Source organism: Podarcis cretensis (assembly GCF_951804945.1).
Source record: "Podarcis cretensis genome assembly, chromosome: 14".
Lineage (NCBI taxonomy): Eukaryota > Metazoa > Chordata > Lepidosauria > Squamata > Lacertidae > Podarcis > Podarcis cretensis.
In genome coordinates, this window is record NC_137183.1 from 52,605,666 (window position 1) to 52,624,571 (window position 18,906).

The 18,906-nt window shown below is 47.5% G+C and overlaps 1 protein-coding gene across 1 annotated transcript in view; it reads left to right on the top strand.

The window, feature by feature from the left end:
• LFNG (LFNG O-fucosylpeptide 3-beta-N-acetylglucosaminyltransferase) overlaps positions 1-14,679 on the top strand; it is a 32,813-nt gene extending 18,134 nt beyond the window's left edge. The window contains exons 2-8 of the mRNA XM_079953949.1: positions 4,204-4,252; positions 5,672-5,771; positions 7,296-7,449; positions 8,687-8,772; positions 9,550-9,715; positions 12,421-12,506; positions 13,538-14,679. Of these exons, the coding sequence (XP_079810075.1) occupies positions 4,204-4,252; positions 5,672-5,771; positions 7,296-7,449; positions 8,687-8,772; positions 9,550-9,715; positions 12,421-12,506; positions 13,538-13,604 (708 nt within the window). The 3' untranslated portion in view covers positions 13,605-14,679. The remainder of the gene's footprint in view (positions 1-4,203; positions 4,253-5,671; positions 5,772-7,295; positions 7,450-8,686; positions 8,773-9,549; positions 9,716-12,420; positions 12,507-13,537) is intronic.
• Positions 14,680-18,906: the final 4,227 nt, after the last annotated feature.

Genomic DNA, 18,906 nt, shown 5'->3' on the forward strand with positions numbered 1-18,906 from the left:
AATTGAATTTCCTGGCTGGGTTCCTACTGAGCGGCAGGAAGGGGCTGGATGGAGAGGGTGGGAGGCAGGGAGCCTGCAGAGACAAGATTGTTCTCAGAGGTGACACTGAGGGTTGTGGACAGGCTGTACCCTTCCTGTCCAGGCAGCGGGGGAGCCAAGCAGGGAGGCTGCTGCAACTCTCCAGCGCTGGCTTCCAAAGCCTTGCAGGGTCTCTTCCTGTTGGAAGAACTCGACAGAGGGTCCTCTTGCCCCATTGGACTCTCCCAGGGTGCAAGTTCGGTGCTGCTGGTGGCATGTTCAGGATGAACTGTTCCAAAGCAGTCCAGTAAAAAAAAAAAAAATGGCAAAATAGTAATCTCCTCCTGGTCTTTTTATAGCAGCAGGAGGATTAGCTAAGGGGCTATTTTGGGAGCAGGCTAACGAAGACACAGTCGCTGGAGGAGACGGCACATGCCTGATCTAACCATGTAAACATTTCCCTGTTTTTTCAATGAAGTTCCCAGTCAAGGCTCGCAAGCTGATGCTGATCTCTGATCTCTTTCTCCCTGCTGCTGTTTCCGCTTTCCCCATCCATGTTCCACATTTTGGGGGGGGTGTATTTTAACCCCCCCCCCATGTTGAAAGAATGTGCACTAACCCACACATTCAGTAGACATCAGGTGCCACATCCCACATGCTCCTGTGGGTTGTTGTTTTTTTTTTGGGGGGGGGGAGAAGAGCCAAGCCAGGCTTCAAAGGGTCTTCTCCCCCTCCACCTGGTACCAATGGGGAAAGCAGAGTCTGCATTGCCCCCCCCCAGCAAAATTGGCTCCTGAGATATTACTAGGTCCTGTAGCCAATAAGGACTAGAACCTTAGATTTTTTTAATAAAGGGGGGGAAGGAAAGGAAGAATCATTAGAATTGAGACAGGAGGGCAAATTCTGTACCCACAATTACCAAATTCCACTCCTGGGGGACACACAAGAATTGATACATGCCACTGCTGAAGATAAGCTACTGGTTTCCAAGTAGGATGAAAAAAGCACCATCCTATCTTCCTAATGGGACGCGGGTGGCGTTGTGGGTTAAACCACAGAGCCTCGGACCTGCCGATCAGAAGATCCCTGCTCACTCCCGTTGCTCAGTCCCTGCTCCTGCCAACCTAGCAGTTCAAAAGCACATCAAAGTGCAAGTAGATAAATAGGTACCGCTGCGGCGGGAAGGTAAACGGCATTTCCGTGCGCTGCTCTGGTTTGCCAGAAGGGGCTTCGTCATGCTGGCCACATGACCCGGAAGCTGTACGCCGGCTCCCTCAGCCAATAAAGCGAGATGAGCGCCGCAACCCCGGAGTCGGCCACAACTGGACCTAATGGTCGGGGGGTCCCTTTACCTTTACTATCTTCCTTATATGTGGATCTGTTCCTTGGAAGTCACTTTTACCTTCACCAACAAGTCCTGCCATACCCTAAATCCGCCTGAGTGTGTACTCATAAGGACTAGAATGTTGCTTTTAAAAGAAAATAGAACTGAGAGTTGCAAGGGTCAGGCTGCTGAATTCTGTCTGGCTCTGGCCCATCTGCACCCCCCTCCTTTGTCTCCATGTCTGGGGTGGGGGTGGGGAGTGTCTGCTCTCTTCCTCCTCTCCCCACCCTCCCGATGAAACCAAGTTGCTTGAATGCTGCCTCTCCTCCCCCCCTCCCTCAGCCCAACCCTGTTAACCAGCCCAGCTGTATGCTAATGGAGAACAAAACCATCTCAGCCTCCAGCTTGCATTAAGTTGGCTGCAAGAATCTATTGTTAACCAGCCCCTTGCTTCCCTACCCCCTGCCAGCTACATTCTTCAATTGGGGGGGGGGGGAGAGAGAGACCACAAAGCAAGCTGGAGTGAATGATGTTTGGGCGCAGGCTGACAGCTCAGATTGTACTCCCCCTCCCCATCTACTTTTGTGTGCCTCCCCCTTTTCGCTTTTAACTATTTTTTTTTGTGGGGGGTGCATCTGGCTGCTGTTTCTTCCTTCCCTCCCTCCCTTTTCTGTCCTTTGTTTTGTGTTGCTCTGAATTATTTGAGATTCCCCCGCCCCTCCCACCAGGCAGCACACACAGACAGGCAACAGATGCCAGGAATTACCTGTGTCAATAAGGAAGTGCAGCCAGGCAGGTGGCAGGGCTCAGAAGGCGGGGCAGAGACTGCTCCCTTGGCTCAGGTTCACCTGGCAGTTGGAGCTGAATCAGTTGCAGGCGAGGGGGGGGGCTGTTTTGTGGTTCTTGTTCTCCATCATGCTTAGGGGGCAGGTGGGGAGAAGCCTCGCAGTATGGAGAGGGGCATCTGGGCAGGACTTTGGGGGCAGGGGCCTGCGACCCCTCTTGGTAGAATGAGCAGTCTGCCAGCCTCATAGATGCAGCACATTTTGAGGGGTGAAGGAATGCACATTCCTATCCAGGTTGCATTTACAGAGCAGTTTATTCTGTAAATTCACACACCATGTCTGAGCTTTTGCACGGCCTGAAAGCCACTTCTGCAAAGCCAGATGGATATTGTGGGAGTTTTGGAGTGTGGAAAGAGCAGGAAAGCACCACAGCGCAAAGTTCTGTAGGCTTGCAGAAGGCTTGGACCAGGGGTCAGCAACCTTTTTCAGCCGTGGGCCGGTCCACCATCCCTCAGACCTTGTGGGGGGCCGGACTATATTTTGGAAAAAAATATGAACGAATTCCTATGCCTCACATAGAGATGCGTTTTAAATAAAAGCACACATTCTACTCATGTAAAAAGACACTGATTCCCGGACCATCTGTGGGCCAGATTGAGAAGGCGATTGGGCCGCATCTGGCCCTCGGGCCTTAGGTTGCCTACCCCTGGCTTGGACTCTGCTATTGCAACAGGTGCTCTTAGTATGCAGATGTATTAATTCAGAATGTTTCTGGGATAGCTCAGTAGACATGAGATTCTTCATCTCAAGGTTGTGGGGGGTGGACTAGATTGGCTCTTGTGGTCCCTTCCAACTCTACAATTCTGTGATTCTGCAGATACAAGTTGCTCAGAGCTGCAGGAGGCAATAATGCTCTTGTGCTTGCGCAGGCATCTGGTCGGCCACTGTGAGAACAGGATGCTGGAATAGATAGGTCATTGGCCTGATTCAGAGGTGGTCCCTATGTCCTAATGAGCTCAGGCTGAAGGGCGCCGGAGGTGGTGGTTGGAGGAGCAATGATGAACAGGTTGTGTGTGAGAGACACAAGACTGAAACATCTACTCAAGGGCACTTTGTGAAAATTGTTGGAGGCTGGCAGTGGGTGGGATGTTTGCATTCTCCTCTGTTACATTTAGGGACGCAGGTGGCACTGTGGGTAAAAGCCTCAGCGCCTAGGGCTTGCCGATCGAAAGGTCGGCGGTTCGAATCCCTGCGGCGGGGTGCGCTCCCGCTGCTCGGTCCCAGCGCCTGCCAACCTAGCAGTTCGAAAGCACCTCCGGGTGCAAGTAGATAAATAGGGACCGCTTACCAGCGGGAAGGTAAACGGCATTTCCGTGTGCGGCTCTGGCTCTGGCTCTGGCTCTGGCCAGAGCAGCGATGTCACGCTGGCCACGTGACCCGGAAGTGTCTCCGGACAGCGCTGGCCCCTGGCCTCTTAAGTGAGATGGGCGCACAACCCCAGAGTCTGTCAAGACTGGCCCGTACGGGCAGGGGTACCTTTACCTTTACCTTTACTGTTACATTTAAGATCACATACCCCCATTTACCCTCCTTACAGTGATTTCTCTTTCTCCACCCCAAGCCACAGGCAGGAATGAGAAAATTCCAAAAAGTTGATTGCCATTGTCTTGAAACCTCAGGGCAACCAACGCCCTACACAAAAGGGGGAAGTGAGCTCAGGCAAATATTTCTCTTGCCTGAACTGCATTTTTATAGCCGGGTAGATGTTAAAAAATCTGGGTGCATTCATCACATCCAACTCCAGTGCTTGGTCTCTGTCTGGGCTGATGACTGGACAGAACAATCTTTTTATTTCTAGTTAATAAAATCCAACCTTCCTGCAAAATTGCATGTTGGCGTTTAGGTTGCACCAATTTCCAGCAAGGTGAGACATGGTTGTTTGCACAGTGTTATCTAGAAAGGTTTGGGGGCATTCAAAAGTTATAGCGGTTCAGATAAAACTATTATTATTATTATTATTATTATTATTATTATTATTATTATTATTATTTTTAAAAAACTCCCTTTCTCTTTTAGACATTTATCTTCACAGATGGTGAAGACGAAGAACTGAAGAAGAGGACAGGTGAGCTGGTTGAATGCATTTTGGCAGATGGGGAAGGGAGCTTCTTAAATATCGCTTCATCTGGAGGCTGTTCACGGGAGGGTGAAGGAAGATAACCTCCTGCTCATTAACTCTCTGGAGTTGCTGGGGGGGAGAGGGGGGACTTACTCAGCTATTTATTAAGCCGCCCTTCCCCTGCCCTTGGGAGACTGGATCAGATCAGTCTATTCTTATGCTAATGCCTCTATTCATGATTCCCCTCAAGACATCCCAGAGAGTAACAGGTGGCAGCTGATGGGAAAATGCTGGTTGAATAGGCAGATGAGAGCCTCTCCTTAGCATTCCCCCAGCCCATCAGGGCCCAGTTTGCATGGAAGGCTTTCTCCCCCTCTCTGAGTTAACACTCAGTGGAGTGAAACAGCCTAGCAGCCTTTAGATGTAGCCCGTAATCCCTTCTTCCCTGACATTTGTTTATCCAAAGAATTTTTTATCCTGCTCTTCAGCCAGAAAAAAGGCTCCCAGAGCAATGTATAAATTACTAAAAGGGAAGAAGGGGGGTGGGGAGAAAGGCAGGCTTCTAGTCTTTAAAAAAAATAAAGGCATGGCACAAAAAGAAAGTGGAGGGGAGGGAGAAGGAGATAAACAAACTCAAGTTCGAGTTGCAGGTTCTTCTAGCGACCTGCTGGGGTGGGAATATGAGGGGAGAAGGTTTTCTCACACGGAGGCCCATGTTTGCATCATGGATTGGAGAGTTGGAAGGGGACCCTGAGGGTCATCCAGTCCAGCCCTCTGCAATGCAGGAATATGAAATGAGCCCAGTGTCTGGTACCTGGAAAAGCAGCGAAATGCTTGGCATGCGGAAGGTTCAGTCACCAGTAAAAAGGTAAAGGGACCCCTGACCATTAGGTCCAGTCGCGGACGACTCTGGGGTTGCAGCGTTCATCTCGCTTTATTGGCCGAGGGAGCCGGCGTGCAGCTTCCGGGTCATGTGGCCAGCATGACGAAGCCGCTTCTGGCGAACCAGAGCAGCGCATGGAAACGCCGTTTACCTTCCCGCCGGAGTGGTACCTATTTATCTACTTGCACTGGCGTGCTTTTGAACTGCTAGGTTGGCAGGAGCAGGGACCGAGCAACAGGAGCTCACCCCGTCGCGGGGATTCGAACTGCCGACCTTCTGATCGGCAAGTCCTAGGCTCTGTGGTTTAACCCACAGCGCCACCCGTGTCCCCCAGTACACCTAGCTAAAATGGATCCGGTAACAGGGCAGAGCAGGGAATGAGCCAGTGGTTAGATTCAGCAGAAAACAGCTTTATATGTTAGTAGGGTTGTGGTTGTGCCTCTTGCAATGCATTTTGTTGACGTATTCATATTTCCAAGCAAGGCACAAACTTGTCAGGCAAGCCATATACTTCCATTCATTCTTCCTCCTCTCTCCTTCAGGGAATGTCATCAACACCAACTGCTCCGCTGCCCACAGCCGCCAAGCCCTGTCCTGCAAAATGGCCGTGGAATACGACAAGTTCATCGAATCTGGGAGAAAGTAAGTGCAGGGAGTGGGCTGTGGGGGAAAGGCAACTTCGTTAAGCCAGTGTAAGGAGGGGCAGTGTAGAGGGTGTGCTCTGCAGGCTGATGGGGATCTCCAACTAGGCAGGAAGGGTCTATAGCTCAGGGGCAGACCATCTGCCTTGCAAACAGCAAGTCCCAGGTTCAAACTCTGACATCTCCGGGTGAGAATGAGAATTGTCCTCTGTGCAGGCAGTACTGAGATAGAGGGACCAATGGGCTGACTCTGTATAAGGCAGCTTCCTACGTCTTGGCTTGAATCATAGAATTTTAAAGTTGGAAGAGACCACGAGGGTCATCTTAGTCCAACCCTCTGCAAATTTGGACCTTTTTTTTTGCCCGGTGTGGGGCTTGAACCCATGACCTTGAGAATGAAGAGCCTCACACTCTACTAATGGAGCTATTCCTCATCTTGTTGTCCTCCAGATGTTCTGGAGTGCAACTTCCATAAGTTCCAAGCCAACCTTAAGCAGGCTAACAGGACCAGTGGTCAGGGATTATGGGAGTTGTAGGCTAGAACCTTTGGAGGACACCAGATTTTGGGAAGACTGGACAGTCCTGAGCCTGATGGACCAGTTGTCTGGCTCTGAATATGGCAGTTTCCTAAGATGCTAATTCTTTCTGAAATTGCCCAACTGAATGTAGTGTGTAAGCTTTTTAGGGTAGGTGGATCACGGCCTCGGTTGTAGTGAAATTTTATTGCATCCTTGATAGGTCCCTTTCCCAGTTAGTTGTCCTAAGTGATGTTCAGAATTAAAACCACCAGTAAAAGCATTTTAAAAAATTGCAACCTTAGATAAGGGTTGCCATCGTTAACCAGCTGAGGAAAGGGTCTTTTTAAGGCAGGCATGGCCAAACTTGACCCTCCAGATGTTTTGGGACTACAGTTCCCATCATCCCTGACCACTGGTCCTGTTAGCTAGGGATGATGGGAGTTGTAGTCCCAAAACATCTGGAGGGCCAAGTTTGGCCATGCCTGTTTAAGGAGTTGAGTTGCCCACACCTGGGAAAAGAGACTTTTTTGCCCCATGAAGCTGCCTCATGATAGGCAGAACAACCAGTTCCTGTTGAGATAAAAACTGTTTGTATATATAAATACCTATAAATAGTTAGAGCTTCATCAGTACCAACCCAGGAAAATATAGCAATTGGAATCGATTGTGAATTCATTAAGACTCCTGGTGTAAACATGCAAAAGGAAATAATTCGGTTTGGTTCTTAAGGCTGATGTTTAAGCCTGTGAAAAAGGAGTGTCCCCAAATTTGCTTACAAATCTGAAATAAAATGTCTATATTTCTGTTCTTTTGTCTTTTATGATTCATTCTTGGAATGTATTTAATCCCAGCAATAAAAATAAATAAAGCTAAGACACTCCTGTTTTGCACTAAAGTTTGAAAATGCCTTTTGGCTACGAATCCTGGTCAACTCATGACAAACCGAAGTTGAATTTATTTCGCCCCCTCTTAACCTGTTCACCTCTTGTTGTCATTTGATGCATCAGGTGGTTTTGCCACATGGACGATGACAATTATGTCAATGTTCGAGCGCTGATCAAACTGCTCTCCAGTTATCCTCACACGCAAGACATCTACATTGGAAAACCAAGCCTGGATAGGCCCATCCAGGCCACGGAGAGGATTAGCGAGAACAAGATGGTAAGCGAACAGGGGAGCTGGAGAAAAATAAAAGGCTGTTTCCCTTAGACCACATTCGCATTCCTCATACATTTAAAGCACTACGATACCACTTTTATATAGTTGATTCTTTAACTGTCAGGTATCTATAGAAAATTATTCTAAAAAACCATTCCTGTGGGGATGTTCAGGGAGGCAGGAGAGGATATATTGCTTATTAATATCCTTCCTAATTTACACTAGCAAGTTCTATAATTTAGCAGAGTTTTACACTCCCCCTTTTAAACGTACAACAGATAGCTGGTTACAGGCTTAAGCCTTTCACTATTATGTTCCTGGTAAGTTCCCTTATGGGACGCGGGTGGTGCTATGTCTAAACCACAAAGCCTAGGGTTTGCCGATCAGAAGGTTGGTGGTTCGAATCCCCTCGACAGGGTGAGCTCCCGTTGCTCGGTCCCTGCTCCTGCCAACCTAGCAGTTCGAAAGCACGTCAAAGTGCAAGTAGATAAATAGGTACCACTCTGGCGGGAAGGTAAACGGTGTTTTCATGTGCTGCTCTGGTTCTCCAGAAGCGGCTTAGTCATGCTGGCCACATGACCTGGAAGCTATCTGCAGACAAACGCCGGCTCCCTCAGCCTATAGAGCGAGATGAGCATGCAACCCCAGAGTTGTCCGCAACTGGACCTAACGATCAGGTTTACCTTTACCTTTACTAAGTTCCCTTATATCCCTCTTAAAAGAATGAACACGCCACAATCTTGTATAAAGTACATAAAAGAAGTTTACTCACATCATCAGTTCACAGTTGGATCCCTGAAGGCAGACTTAGTTACATATACATGTGGGTCTGTCCCATATGGAGATAGCCCCTTTGTCCTCTGTTGGCTGAAAGCTGAGCCAACAGAGCATCTCTAGCTAAAAATCTGCTGGGCCAACGATGGAGGAAGTCAAGGAGGAGGGGTACTGCTGCGTGCCTTGTCCTTTTTGTTACCTGGACAGGTAAAGGTCACGCCCACCTCTAGTCACATGCTAAAGGAAGTATGTCCCAGTCAGGAGGAAACGGGAAGTTTTCGACTGACTGGACCAAACATTCCCCCCGCATGTCCACTCTAGGAAAACAAGGAATGTTGTACTTGACTGCTACTTGTGTATCACATCCCATAAATACAAAATGATACCCAACACATTCCACTTTCTCTAGACCAGTATTTTCTTCCGGATTGGTTTTGACTCTTGACCCTTTTCTTACCCCACACAGCATCCGGTCCACTTCTGGTTTGCCACGGGGGGCGCTGGTTTCTGCATCAGCCGTGGGCTGGCCCTAAAGATGAGCCCATGGGCAAGGTGAGCGGCTGACATTTGGAGGGCGCTGTGTTTGCTACCCTGAGCTCTCGGATCACTACTATTTATGCCTTAGCTGGCCATGAACATGAGTGCTCGTTCCCACCTTGCAAATGTAAAACACATCGGTGGGTCAGGGGATATTTTTTTGGGGTACCACCTAAGAAAGAGGTCAGCCCACCCCTTTACTTTTTATTGCAGTTGTTAGAATTATTTTTGTTACTATTTAACACCCATAAAGCACCTAATATTTTCTTAAGTGCTGTACGTGTAATAAATTTTATACAGTCGTACCTCGGAATCGGTTCCAGAAGTCCGTTCGACTTCCAAAACATTTGGAAACCAAAGCGTGCCTTCTGATTGGCTGCAGGAAGCTCCTGCAGCCAATCGGAAGCCGCGCCGGACGTTCGGCTTCCGAAAACCGTTCGAAAACCAGGACACTCATGTCCGTGTTTCGATCGTTTGGGAGCCGATCTGTTCAGGAGCCAAGGCGTTCGAGATCGAAGGTACGACTGTACAGGGGAATTCCCCGCTTATGTGAGGGTTCAATTCTGGGTTCCCCTGCAAGTCCTTTGCCCCTGGAGGTGCTTGTAGATGTTTTTTTAAAAAGCTGTATGTAATATTGAAGGTTTATATGTTATTTTTCATATTTTAAAAAATAAGGTTTTGGTAAATTGGGGTGGGGGAAAGCAATTCTCCTCCTATGTTCGTTAGGGAGCCTTGCCCGTTGTTAAGTCCCCCACCATACCAAAGTTTTGCTTCTTCCACAATCCTCTACAGTGGCGGACACTTTATGAGCACCGCAGAAAAGATTCGCCTCCCAGACGACTGCACCATCGGCTACATCATAGAATCTGTGCTGGGCGTGAAGCTGATTCGGAGTAATCTCTTCCATTCTCATTTAGAGAACCTCCACCAAGTGCCCAAGACAGAGATTCACGCTCAGGTAAAAAACGAGAAATAATAGACCAGTGTTTCCCAAACTTACGTGTGATTGTGTACCCCTTTTGAGTTTTTCCGTCTTGCCAGTGTATCCCTTCCCAGGTGTGGATAATTTGAGGGCAGTTTCAATAATGCTATTGTTTTCTGTAGGGGGGGAAAGCTATGGCAAAGTAAAATAGAAAATTCAGCTGTGAAATGCTTAGGTGTACGTCTGCCTCTGAAGATGCCTGAGATATATTACAACAAAATGGCAATCTGTGCGAGCCTGGAGGCTTTCTCCCCCCCCCCCCAAATGCCACGGTGCTTTACAATATCTACGCTCCTTCCTGCCTGTTCTAGTTGTCATGTTACATGGGAACTGTGAGCACAGGGTGTGGGTAGGGCATGTGCACACATCTTTGTGCGCTGCTCATGGCTGCACTGTCAGTTATATCCAAGGCAACACGAAGACCAAGTACAACAATGCAATATCAATATAAACTCTTTATAATGTCTATACGAAACATTGAACAATATGAGTGTTATGTACTGAAGTTCTCACCCTGGGCCAGCAGGGGGATACTGTAGATAGTTATGCAAATAAGGGATCGAAAGTGACGTTCAGTGATTGGATAGTTTTAGAAAATTGTTACAGTTAATGTTGTACTGGAGCGCTATATAAGCAGGCTGACTGAATCCTTCAGTTCAGTTCTATTCTGGCCTGTGAATAAACAAGAGCTGTTTGAAGAATCGCTGTGTCGTCTGATATGTTCACCCACAACTTAACAATGAGAAACCAAATAAACAGAAATCTTATAAATCTCTGAAAGTCACTAAATGTGAACTCTTGATGGATTCTCTTGAAAACATAAAGGTAAAGGTAAAGGTACCCCTGCCCGTACGGGCCAGTCTTGACAGACTCTGGGGTTGTGCGCCCATCTCACTTAAGAGGCCAGGGGCCAGCGCTGTCCGGAGACACTTCCGGGTCACGTGGCCAGCGTGACATCGCTGCTCTGGCGAGCCAGAGCCGCACACGGAAACGCCGTTTACCTTCCCGCTGGTAAGCGGTCCCTATTTATCTACTTGCACCCGGAGGTGCTTTCGAGCTGCTAGGTTGGCAGGCGCTGGGACCAAGCAGCGGGAGCGCACCCCGCCGCAGGGATTCGAACCGCCGACCTTTCGATCGGCAAGCCCTAGGCGCTGAGGCTTTAACCCACAGCGCCACCTGCGTCCCCTTGAAAACATAGAACCAAATAAACATAAGTCTTATAAGTCTCTGAAAGTCTTTGTGGACTATGCAAGTCTCTGAAAGAAGCGATGGGTCAGATTCTTATCTGATGAAAACAAGCCGTAAAGCTTTGTTATATGACGTCCAACGCTGCTGAAGTGGTCCGCAAACAGACGTAGTGAACAGTGATTCCGGATATACCCACTGTTTCATAGAATTCTTCTTCAGCACAGCAGAAGGATTCAGAAATGCTTCATAAACCCATCTATATGGTGAATGGAATTCTATAACAACAATATCTATGGAGCAGTGGTCATAAAGTGTTGTACTTGGTCATTGTGTTGCCTTGGATACTACTGACAATTGTTTGCAACCCAGGTGTTTAATTGTTTGGTTACTTGTGGCTGCACTGTGTCAGAATTATCCTCAAACAGAAGTTTTCAGTGGTGCTGCTTTAAATCACAGGGGTCCAGTGTCCAAAAACTGGGACCCCCAACATGGCAACTGTGGGCACCGTGGTACCCTCAGACATACCATGATGCCCTCCTAGCTCCCTTGCTCATTACTATTTTTAATTTTTTTAATTAAGCTCTTTTGGCTCTTGTTTGGTTGGCAGGGGCTGGAGGGGTTGTTATTTTGTCTGTGTTACATTTTGTGGTTGGCACAGGTGTTTTGCCTATTTGGGGAAAGGGCTTCCTATCAGTTTTTCCTTCTGTGAAGTGTGTGTGTGTGTGTGTGTGTGTGTGTGTGTGTGTGTGTGTGAGAGAGAGAGAGAGAGAGAGAGAGAGAGAGAGAGAGAGAGAGAATGAATGACACATGGAAATCTTAGGAGCTTTAAACATATATACAGCCAAGGACCCTCGTACCTACGGGACTGCCTCTCCTGGTATGTCCCACAGAGGACCTTACGGTCTTCAAATAAAAACATCTTGGAGGTCCCGGGCCACAGGGAGGTCAGACTGGCCTCAACCAGAGCCAGGGCTTTTTCGGCCGTGGCCCCGGTCTGGTGGAACACTTTGTCACAAGAGACTATGGCCCTGCGGGACTTGACATCTTTCCGCAGGGCCTGCAAGACAGAGCTGTTCCGCCTGGCCTTTGGCCAAGGCACAGCCTGACCCCCTCCCTCCTCCTGTAATCCTCATAGAACTCTAGCCCAATGGTTGCCATTAATTTGATTTTGAATTGATTTTAAATTGAATTGATTTTAGAATGCTGTGTTACTTTTATTGTTGTTAGCCGCTCTGAGCCCGGCTTCGGCTGGGGAGGGCGGGATATAAATAAAATTATTATTATTATTATTATTATTATTATTATTATTATTATTATTATTACTTTATATATATTTAAAGCTCCGAAGATTTCCAGATGTATTCTTTCCTTGTTCCCAACATGTCGAGAACCTTAAGTCTTGAGAGAAAGATCTTAATTCAGCCAAGTGGACATACGAGCCCCTTCCTCATTTCATCAAGTCAATCTTTGTGTGCTCTCTCCCCCCTGCCCAGGTGACCTTGAGCTATGGGATGTTTGAAAACAAGAGGAACTCCATCCATATCAAGGGAGCTTTCTCCGTGGAGGAGGATCCGTCCAGGTGAGCAGCAGGGGTCCCCCCCCCCTCGTGCATACTAGTTATTTGTTTAGAGATGTGGATCAGTTGAAACAGTCCCTGTCCACAGGTTTGCAATCTGAAAATATACACGACACGCAAGGAGAAATGGACAGTTAGGGAAGAGCTTCCCATCTCCACTCGGCTGAAAGACGGGCCATATTCACACCACACTTTTAAAGCACTAGAACAGGCACAGGCAAACTCTGGCCCTCCAGATGTTTGGGACTACAATTCCCATCATCCCTAGCTAACAGGATCAGTGGTCGGGGATGGTGGGAATTGTAGTCCCAAATATCTGGAGGGCCAGAGTTTGCCTATGCCTGCACTAGAATATCACTTTGAGCAACTGTGGCTTCCCCCAAAGAATTCTGGGAGTTGTAGTTTATCAAAGGTGCTGAGAGTTGTTCGGAGGCTCCTATTCCTCTCCCAGATCTACCGTTCCTCTGGGAGAGGAATTGATTGTTAAACAGCTCTGGGAAGAGATTGGGGCCTCCTAACAACTCTCAGCTCTGACCAAACTGCGGGAGGCAGTGGAAGACAGGAGTGCCTGGCGTGCTCTGGTCCATGGGGTCACGAAGAGTCGGACACGACTAAACGACTAAACAACAACAACAACTCTCAGCACCCTTGATAAACTACAGCTCCCAGAATTCTTTGGAGGGGAAGGCATGGCTGCCTGAAGTGGTATCATAGTGCCTTAAATGTAGGGTGTGAATGCGGCCAAATCTCTTAGCCTAACCTACCTCAAAAGGTGATTGTCAGGAATAAAACAGGGCAGGGGAGAGAGACAAAGAACCACGAGCTCTTTAAAGGGGAAATACTGGATCTGAAAGCTATAGATAACTTGCTCTATAATTAGAAAGGTGCCCCTGATTTTCATCAGGGAGCAGGTTTTAAACCTGCTTGAACCACCCCCTGGCTAAACATTACAGCCCTAATCAATACTGTGCCACTGATGATGGGGATTATAATTTTTGGGATGTCGCTGATATACCTCCTTCTCTCTCTTGCAGGTTCCGTACCGTCCACTGTATGCTGTATCCGGACACTCCGTGGTGCCCTCGCAATGCAGTTTACTAAGAGACAAGGTGTCCCCTTCTTAACCTCGTCCCGAGTTTTCCCGGTATCCGAAGAGCTCGTGGGACCTGTGCATTTGCGTGTGTGTTTGTTTCCTTTGCTGTGAGGCTGTTGGCGCTTAATTACTGTGGTTAATTCACAGTGTGCGTGTGTTTTATAGGCTGCTGTGCGGCCCCTTCTTCTCTCATCCGGCCCTGAGATGCTGAGACGTTTTTGGGCTCCCCCTGCTATTTGCCCCTGTTGATGGGGCAAGCGGGATTTACTCTGGGCAAGAAGGAACTGCCCTTACAACCCTCATTTCATAGGTGAGTGGTTCTGGCTGTTTGTACAGGTGTAAACTGACCGAAACCAGCCTGGGCATTTCTGAATATTGCTTTGCAGTGTTCTTGTAAGAAGTTGTTTGTTTGCTTTTCCACAACCACCATTACTGCTGTGTTCCCCCCTCCCCCCGCTCCCTTGCTGCTGAATTTGTAAAAGCAGTGTTGGAATGAACGAACAAAAATACAGGGTGCAGTTCAGCCCAGATTTAAAGCACCAAAGGGGAAAAAAACAAAATCAAAACCTATGGACTTCACGGGGAAAAACTGAGCATCTTCATAGATCTCACCCATTAACGATCAATTGGGTACTTCCCAAGTGCCAAACACTGAGCTGGGGTATGCCCTTAAGTTGGTGGCAGAGAACCTATGGCCATGTCCCAGATGTGCTTGAACTCCCAACCAAGAAGCCCAGCAGCCAACATGGCCAATGGGCAGAGATGATGGGGAACTGAATCTAGCAACACCTGTAGGACCACAGGCTAGCCACCCGTTGCTTTAAACCAGGTGCAGGGAATCTGCAGCCTTCCAGATGTTGCTGGACTACAACTCTCAGTCAGCAAGCATAGCCAGTACTGATGGGAGTTGTAATTCACCAACATCTGGGGTTCTGTGGGTTCCCTGCACCTGCCTCAAACCTTTCACTGCCCTTCCCCTCTCCACCCTGGATTCCTAAATGCCCCTTTAATTGTTCCTCCCTGCTTATTAGGCTCCGGATAACTGTTCAGATGAAGGTTTACAAACTAAAGTTTGTAAATTTTTTTTAAATGCTCCTTTTTTGGAATTTCCTCCCTCTCCATAGTGAATGAGTGAGTGAGTGTGTTCTGTATTTTATACATATAATGCTCAGTTTTCTGAACTGTTGCTTCTAGAGCTGGTCCCTTGGACTCCCAGCTTTTATGGTTGCACTGAAAGGAGAAAGTCTGGACTCAGCCTCTTGGCAAACTCTACTTCCTTACCTACAGCTCAATTGTACGAGGATTTATGCTCCACTGAATATGGCGGGGACTTCCTTGGAAGTAAACAGGCGTAGAATTCAGTGTTTCTCAAACTTGGGTACCCAGCTGTTTTTGGACTACAACTCCCACCCTTCCTAGTGATCTGGACCAGTGGCCAGGGATGATGGGAGTTGCAGTCCAACAACTGCTGGGGACCCCAAGTTAGAGAAACACTGAGTTAGCTTTATTGAAGCACTGTAATGTTTAGCAGCAGAATTTTGTATACGTTTACTTGGAAGGAAGTCGGGGGCTGTTGACAGGGACTTAGTCCTAGGTAGGATTGTGAATTCCATACCAGTGACTTAACTTTACCCAACGGGTAAGGTTTTTCCTTTACGATTTAATGAGAAGTTGCTTGAATTACTATTTTTCTGCCATGCCTTCTCATATGCGATGAAAACCTTTGGGGGCCTGGTTTTGTGTGACTTCTGCTTAGCAAGGACATTCGCTTGCCTTCACTTTCTCTCTTCCTTCAGAGCAACATCTTTTGTCCACCTGTCGTTTCCTCTGGAGCATCTTCTCCAGGGGCGATTAAAAAACATCTTACCTGGTTGTCTCTCCTCTTGATGCGGAAACTGCTGCTCTAGCCCAAGCGCTCAACAAGAGGTCACATTCTCGTACGCAAGTGTCCAGCCTCTTGTGCAAAAACCAGGGGGAGTGTTTGCTTCCTCGATTCTTGGGCATGTTCAGAGAACTGTAAGCTTCCATTCCAAATGGGAAGGAAAAAGAATTGGCCCACACTGGGTAGTGTTTGTAAATATCTTATTGCAACAGTGTTATTTACTGTGCCCTTTTTGTGTAGCTTTTGTAAATTGTGGATTTTTTATTACATATTTTTTTCCTGTGGATCAGAAAAAAAATAATTTTATAAAATCTGTTTTTAAAAAAATGAAATGGGGAGGGCCAGGGCGTCTTTTGTGACTATCACTTATCCTTAATTTATATGTCCCAGTATCTGGGAATTTGTTTGGGGGGGGGTGTATGTATGTTGTGTGTGTTTTTAAATGAGGAAAATAGAGGGGGGATATAACAAGGACAAATGTTCTCAGGGAATTAAACCTGATTGTTACCATGGAAACTGTGGTAACCATCCTTTCTTTTGCTGTTAATAAAGCAGTTTTTTGGCTGATTAATGTCATTTGACTGTGGTGTTTTGTGTGTGGCGCACTTAGGGAATAAGATCACACATCCTTTGCTGCAAGATGCAACGAGAGTAGTGGCCAAACAACAGAAGCTGCAACACAGTGTTGCAGTACTGCCTTTCAGGGTCCCAGCCAGTGGTGAGCAGGGTCCAGCCAGTGGAGAAGGAACATTTTTTGGGGGGGTTTAGTGGCTGGAGGACTGCAGCAGATATTTCACCTACAGGAGAAATATCTGACTCTATTGTAAGCTTAGAATATCGGGCTGCCTGTACCTATTCATTTACCTGGCAAGAGCCTTGCCTGCATTTTATCTCTTTACATCAAGTAAGGTGCAATAAGCAGAGATGGTTCTAGGTTTCAGAGGGTCTCGGGCAAGGTGTGCACCATCTTCCTGTGCTTAACAGACCTGGTCAGAAGTAGCCGGGGTGGGGGTAAGGGGGAACGAGTGCCTTTTTTCCTGGTGGGTGAATGAAAAAGGGAGCCATTAGCTCCTGCTCCATGTTTACTGCCCTATACGAAGGGGTGGAGAATGGCTCCCTTTTTCTTTGACTGATCAGGAAGAAGTTGGGATTCCTTATCTTCATCCTCCACATGTTCTTACCGCCTCCTGGGATCCTGACCTAGTGATGCCACTCAGAATCTGACACAATTGCCTTACAGCCCACTAGTTCTGAATGGGCCTCACCAATATGTCCACATTTGTAGCCCAACCATCCTCAGTTGATAGCCCAGCCACAGATTGCTACACCACATGGACCGCCATCTCCTCCTAATAAATGGTGCGCACACAGCTACTTTCTCTGTTCCATTTACAGAATAATACCATATTTGCACAATAATAAATAAATAAAATATACCCCGCCCTTCCCGGTTCAGAAAACCAGGCTCAGGGTAGCTAACAACAAATTTAAAACACTTAATTGATGCAACAAAAAACAGCATAAAATAGTATAAAACATGAATAACAATACATTCAGAATAAAAAAATCAATTTAGGGGGGAAATCCATCCAATAAACATTAGATGATCACCAGGGCTAGCTGGCTAAACTAGTCCTATTTGGGCCAGTGAGGAGACCAGGGCAGAATTAGCTGTGGGATCCCAAAGCAGGTAATCTTCATAAAAAAGGGAGAGGGAGGGAAGGAAGAGAAATAAAAGATCAGGCTAAGTTCAAATTGAAAACCAGGCATAATAGCTCTGTCTTCCAGGCCCTGCGGAAGGAAGTTAAATCCTGCAGGGCCCTGGTCTGATGAGACAGAGCATTCCACCAGGTCGAGCCATCACTGAGAAGGGCCTGGCCCTGCTGGAGGATAGTCTGACTTCCTTAGCGCCTGGAACCTCTAAACTATCATTATTCATGGACCTTAAGGTCCTCTGCGGGGCAGATCAGGAGAGGCGGTCCCTTCCTGTGGTTTCCAGCAACTTGTATTCAGAAGTATTGCTGACTCCAATTGCAGGGGCAGAGCAGAGCCATCACAACTAGTAGCTATCGCTAGCTCTCTCTCCTCCACCAATACATATAATCCTCTTCAAAGCCATCCTAGTTGGTTGGCCATCACTGGTTTCTGCAGGAGGGCGTTCCACAGTTCAACTACATGCCCTGTGTGAATAAGTGTTTTGCTTTATCCATCCCGACTCGTCCAACGTTGAGCTTCATGGGATGCCTGCAAGTTCTGCTATTACGACACACACAGAAAAATCTATATTCTCCACGCTATGTGTCCTACAAACTTCTGTGAGTTGGGGCAAAACTCTGGTGCCGTCCCCCCAACCCCACATTCCACCTCTGCTCTCATTTCTCAGCTAAAGACTGGTAGAAAACAACAACAATGCGCACACAGAGGCACAAGCACAGAGAGCTCATTTCAGACACCCATTCTGGGTGTATGGATTGGCAGTAGCCAATGTGTGTTCCTTTAAAACTGAGACTCTCTGCAATGCCTTTAAAAGTAAAAAAAAAATCGCACCCATAAGAAACTATTGCATTATGCTGCAAAGCACACTTTCATTCTCGCATGTCAGTGGAATGGTCTGCATGTGGGGTGGTGCTGGGGATGATATATGGACTCTGGCTGGGAAAAGCCAGCTCCTGTTGTTTGCTTTGTAATGGTTCAGCAACCCAGAACAGCCATGATAACGGCTGGGCTAGCTCTCCACGGTCCAGCAGTGAGGGTTGGGTGCTTGCCACCGGAGGAAGCCGTTTTTCATCACTGTCTGGCCAGCGGCTGCAGCCTTTGGAATAAATCTTCTGTCCCATAGTGAGCCAGATTTGATGGCTAGCCAGCAGTGTTATCAGAACAGCAGTATATCCTGGAAAAATCTACCTTTGGCTCACATTAGAAGTAGACCTCACAATGTATTCAAGAGGCAGTAATCTACAGAGAGCAAAAGAGCAAACCTCTTGAGCGAGATTTAAGCCATCCTGCCAGGCAGCTGGATTGGGATTTGTGCTCTGGCATTCCAGTGCCAGTCAACCTCCAATTTCCTCTAACCCTTTATGATACAAATATCCATGAGTTAACCCCTAAACTAATACTTTCAGCTATGCAGAACAGCTCTATCAATGGCAATTGGTCATGATGGCTATAGAGAACCTCCAGGTGAAGGGGCAGGCTATCTTAAGAGGACTGACATGCATAGTATTGCTTTTAGGTCCTGCTTCAAGGGTTGCTGGTGGTCATCTGGTTAGCCTCTGCATTAAATGGGCCTTTGGCATGACCCAGCAGAGCTCTTATACCCCAAAGGGTACACAGTCTGGCAGCACATGATGTTCATCGTCTTGCTGAAGCTAAGCAGCTCCAGGCCTGGTCAATGCTTGGAAGCTCATGGACTCTGCCTTGGTTTCTGC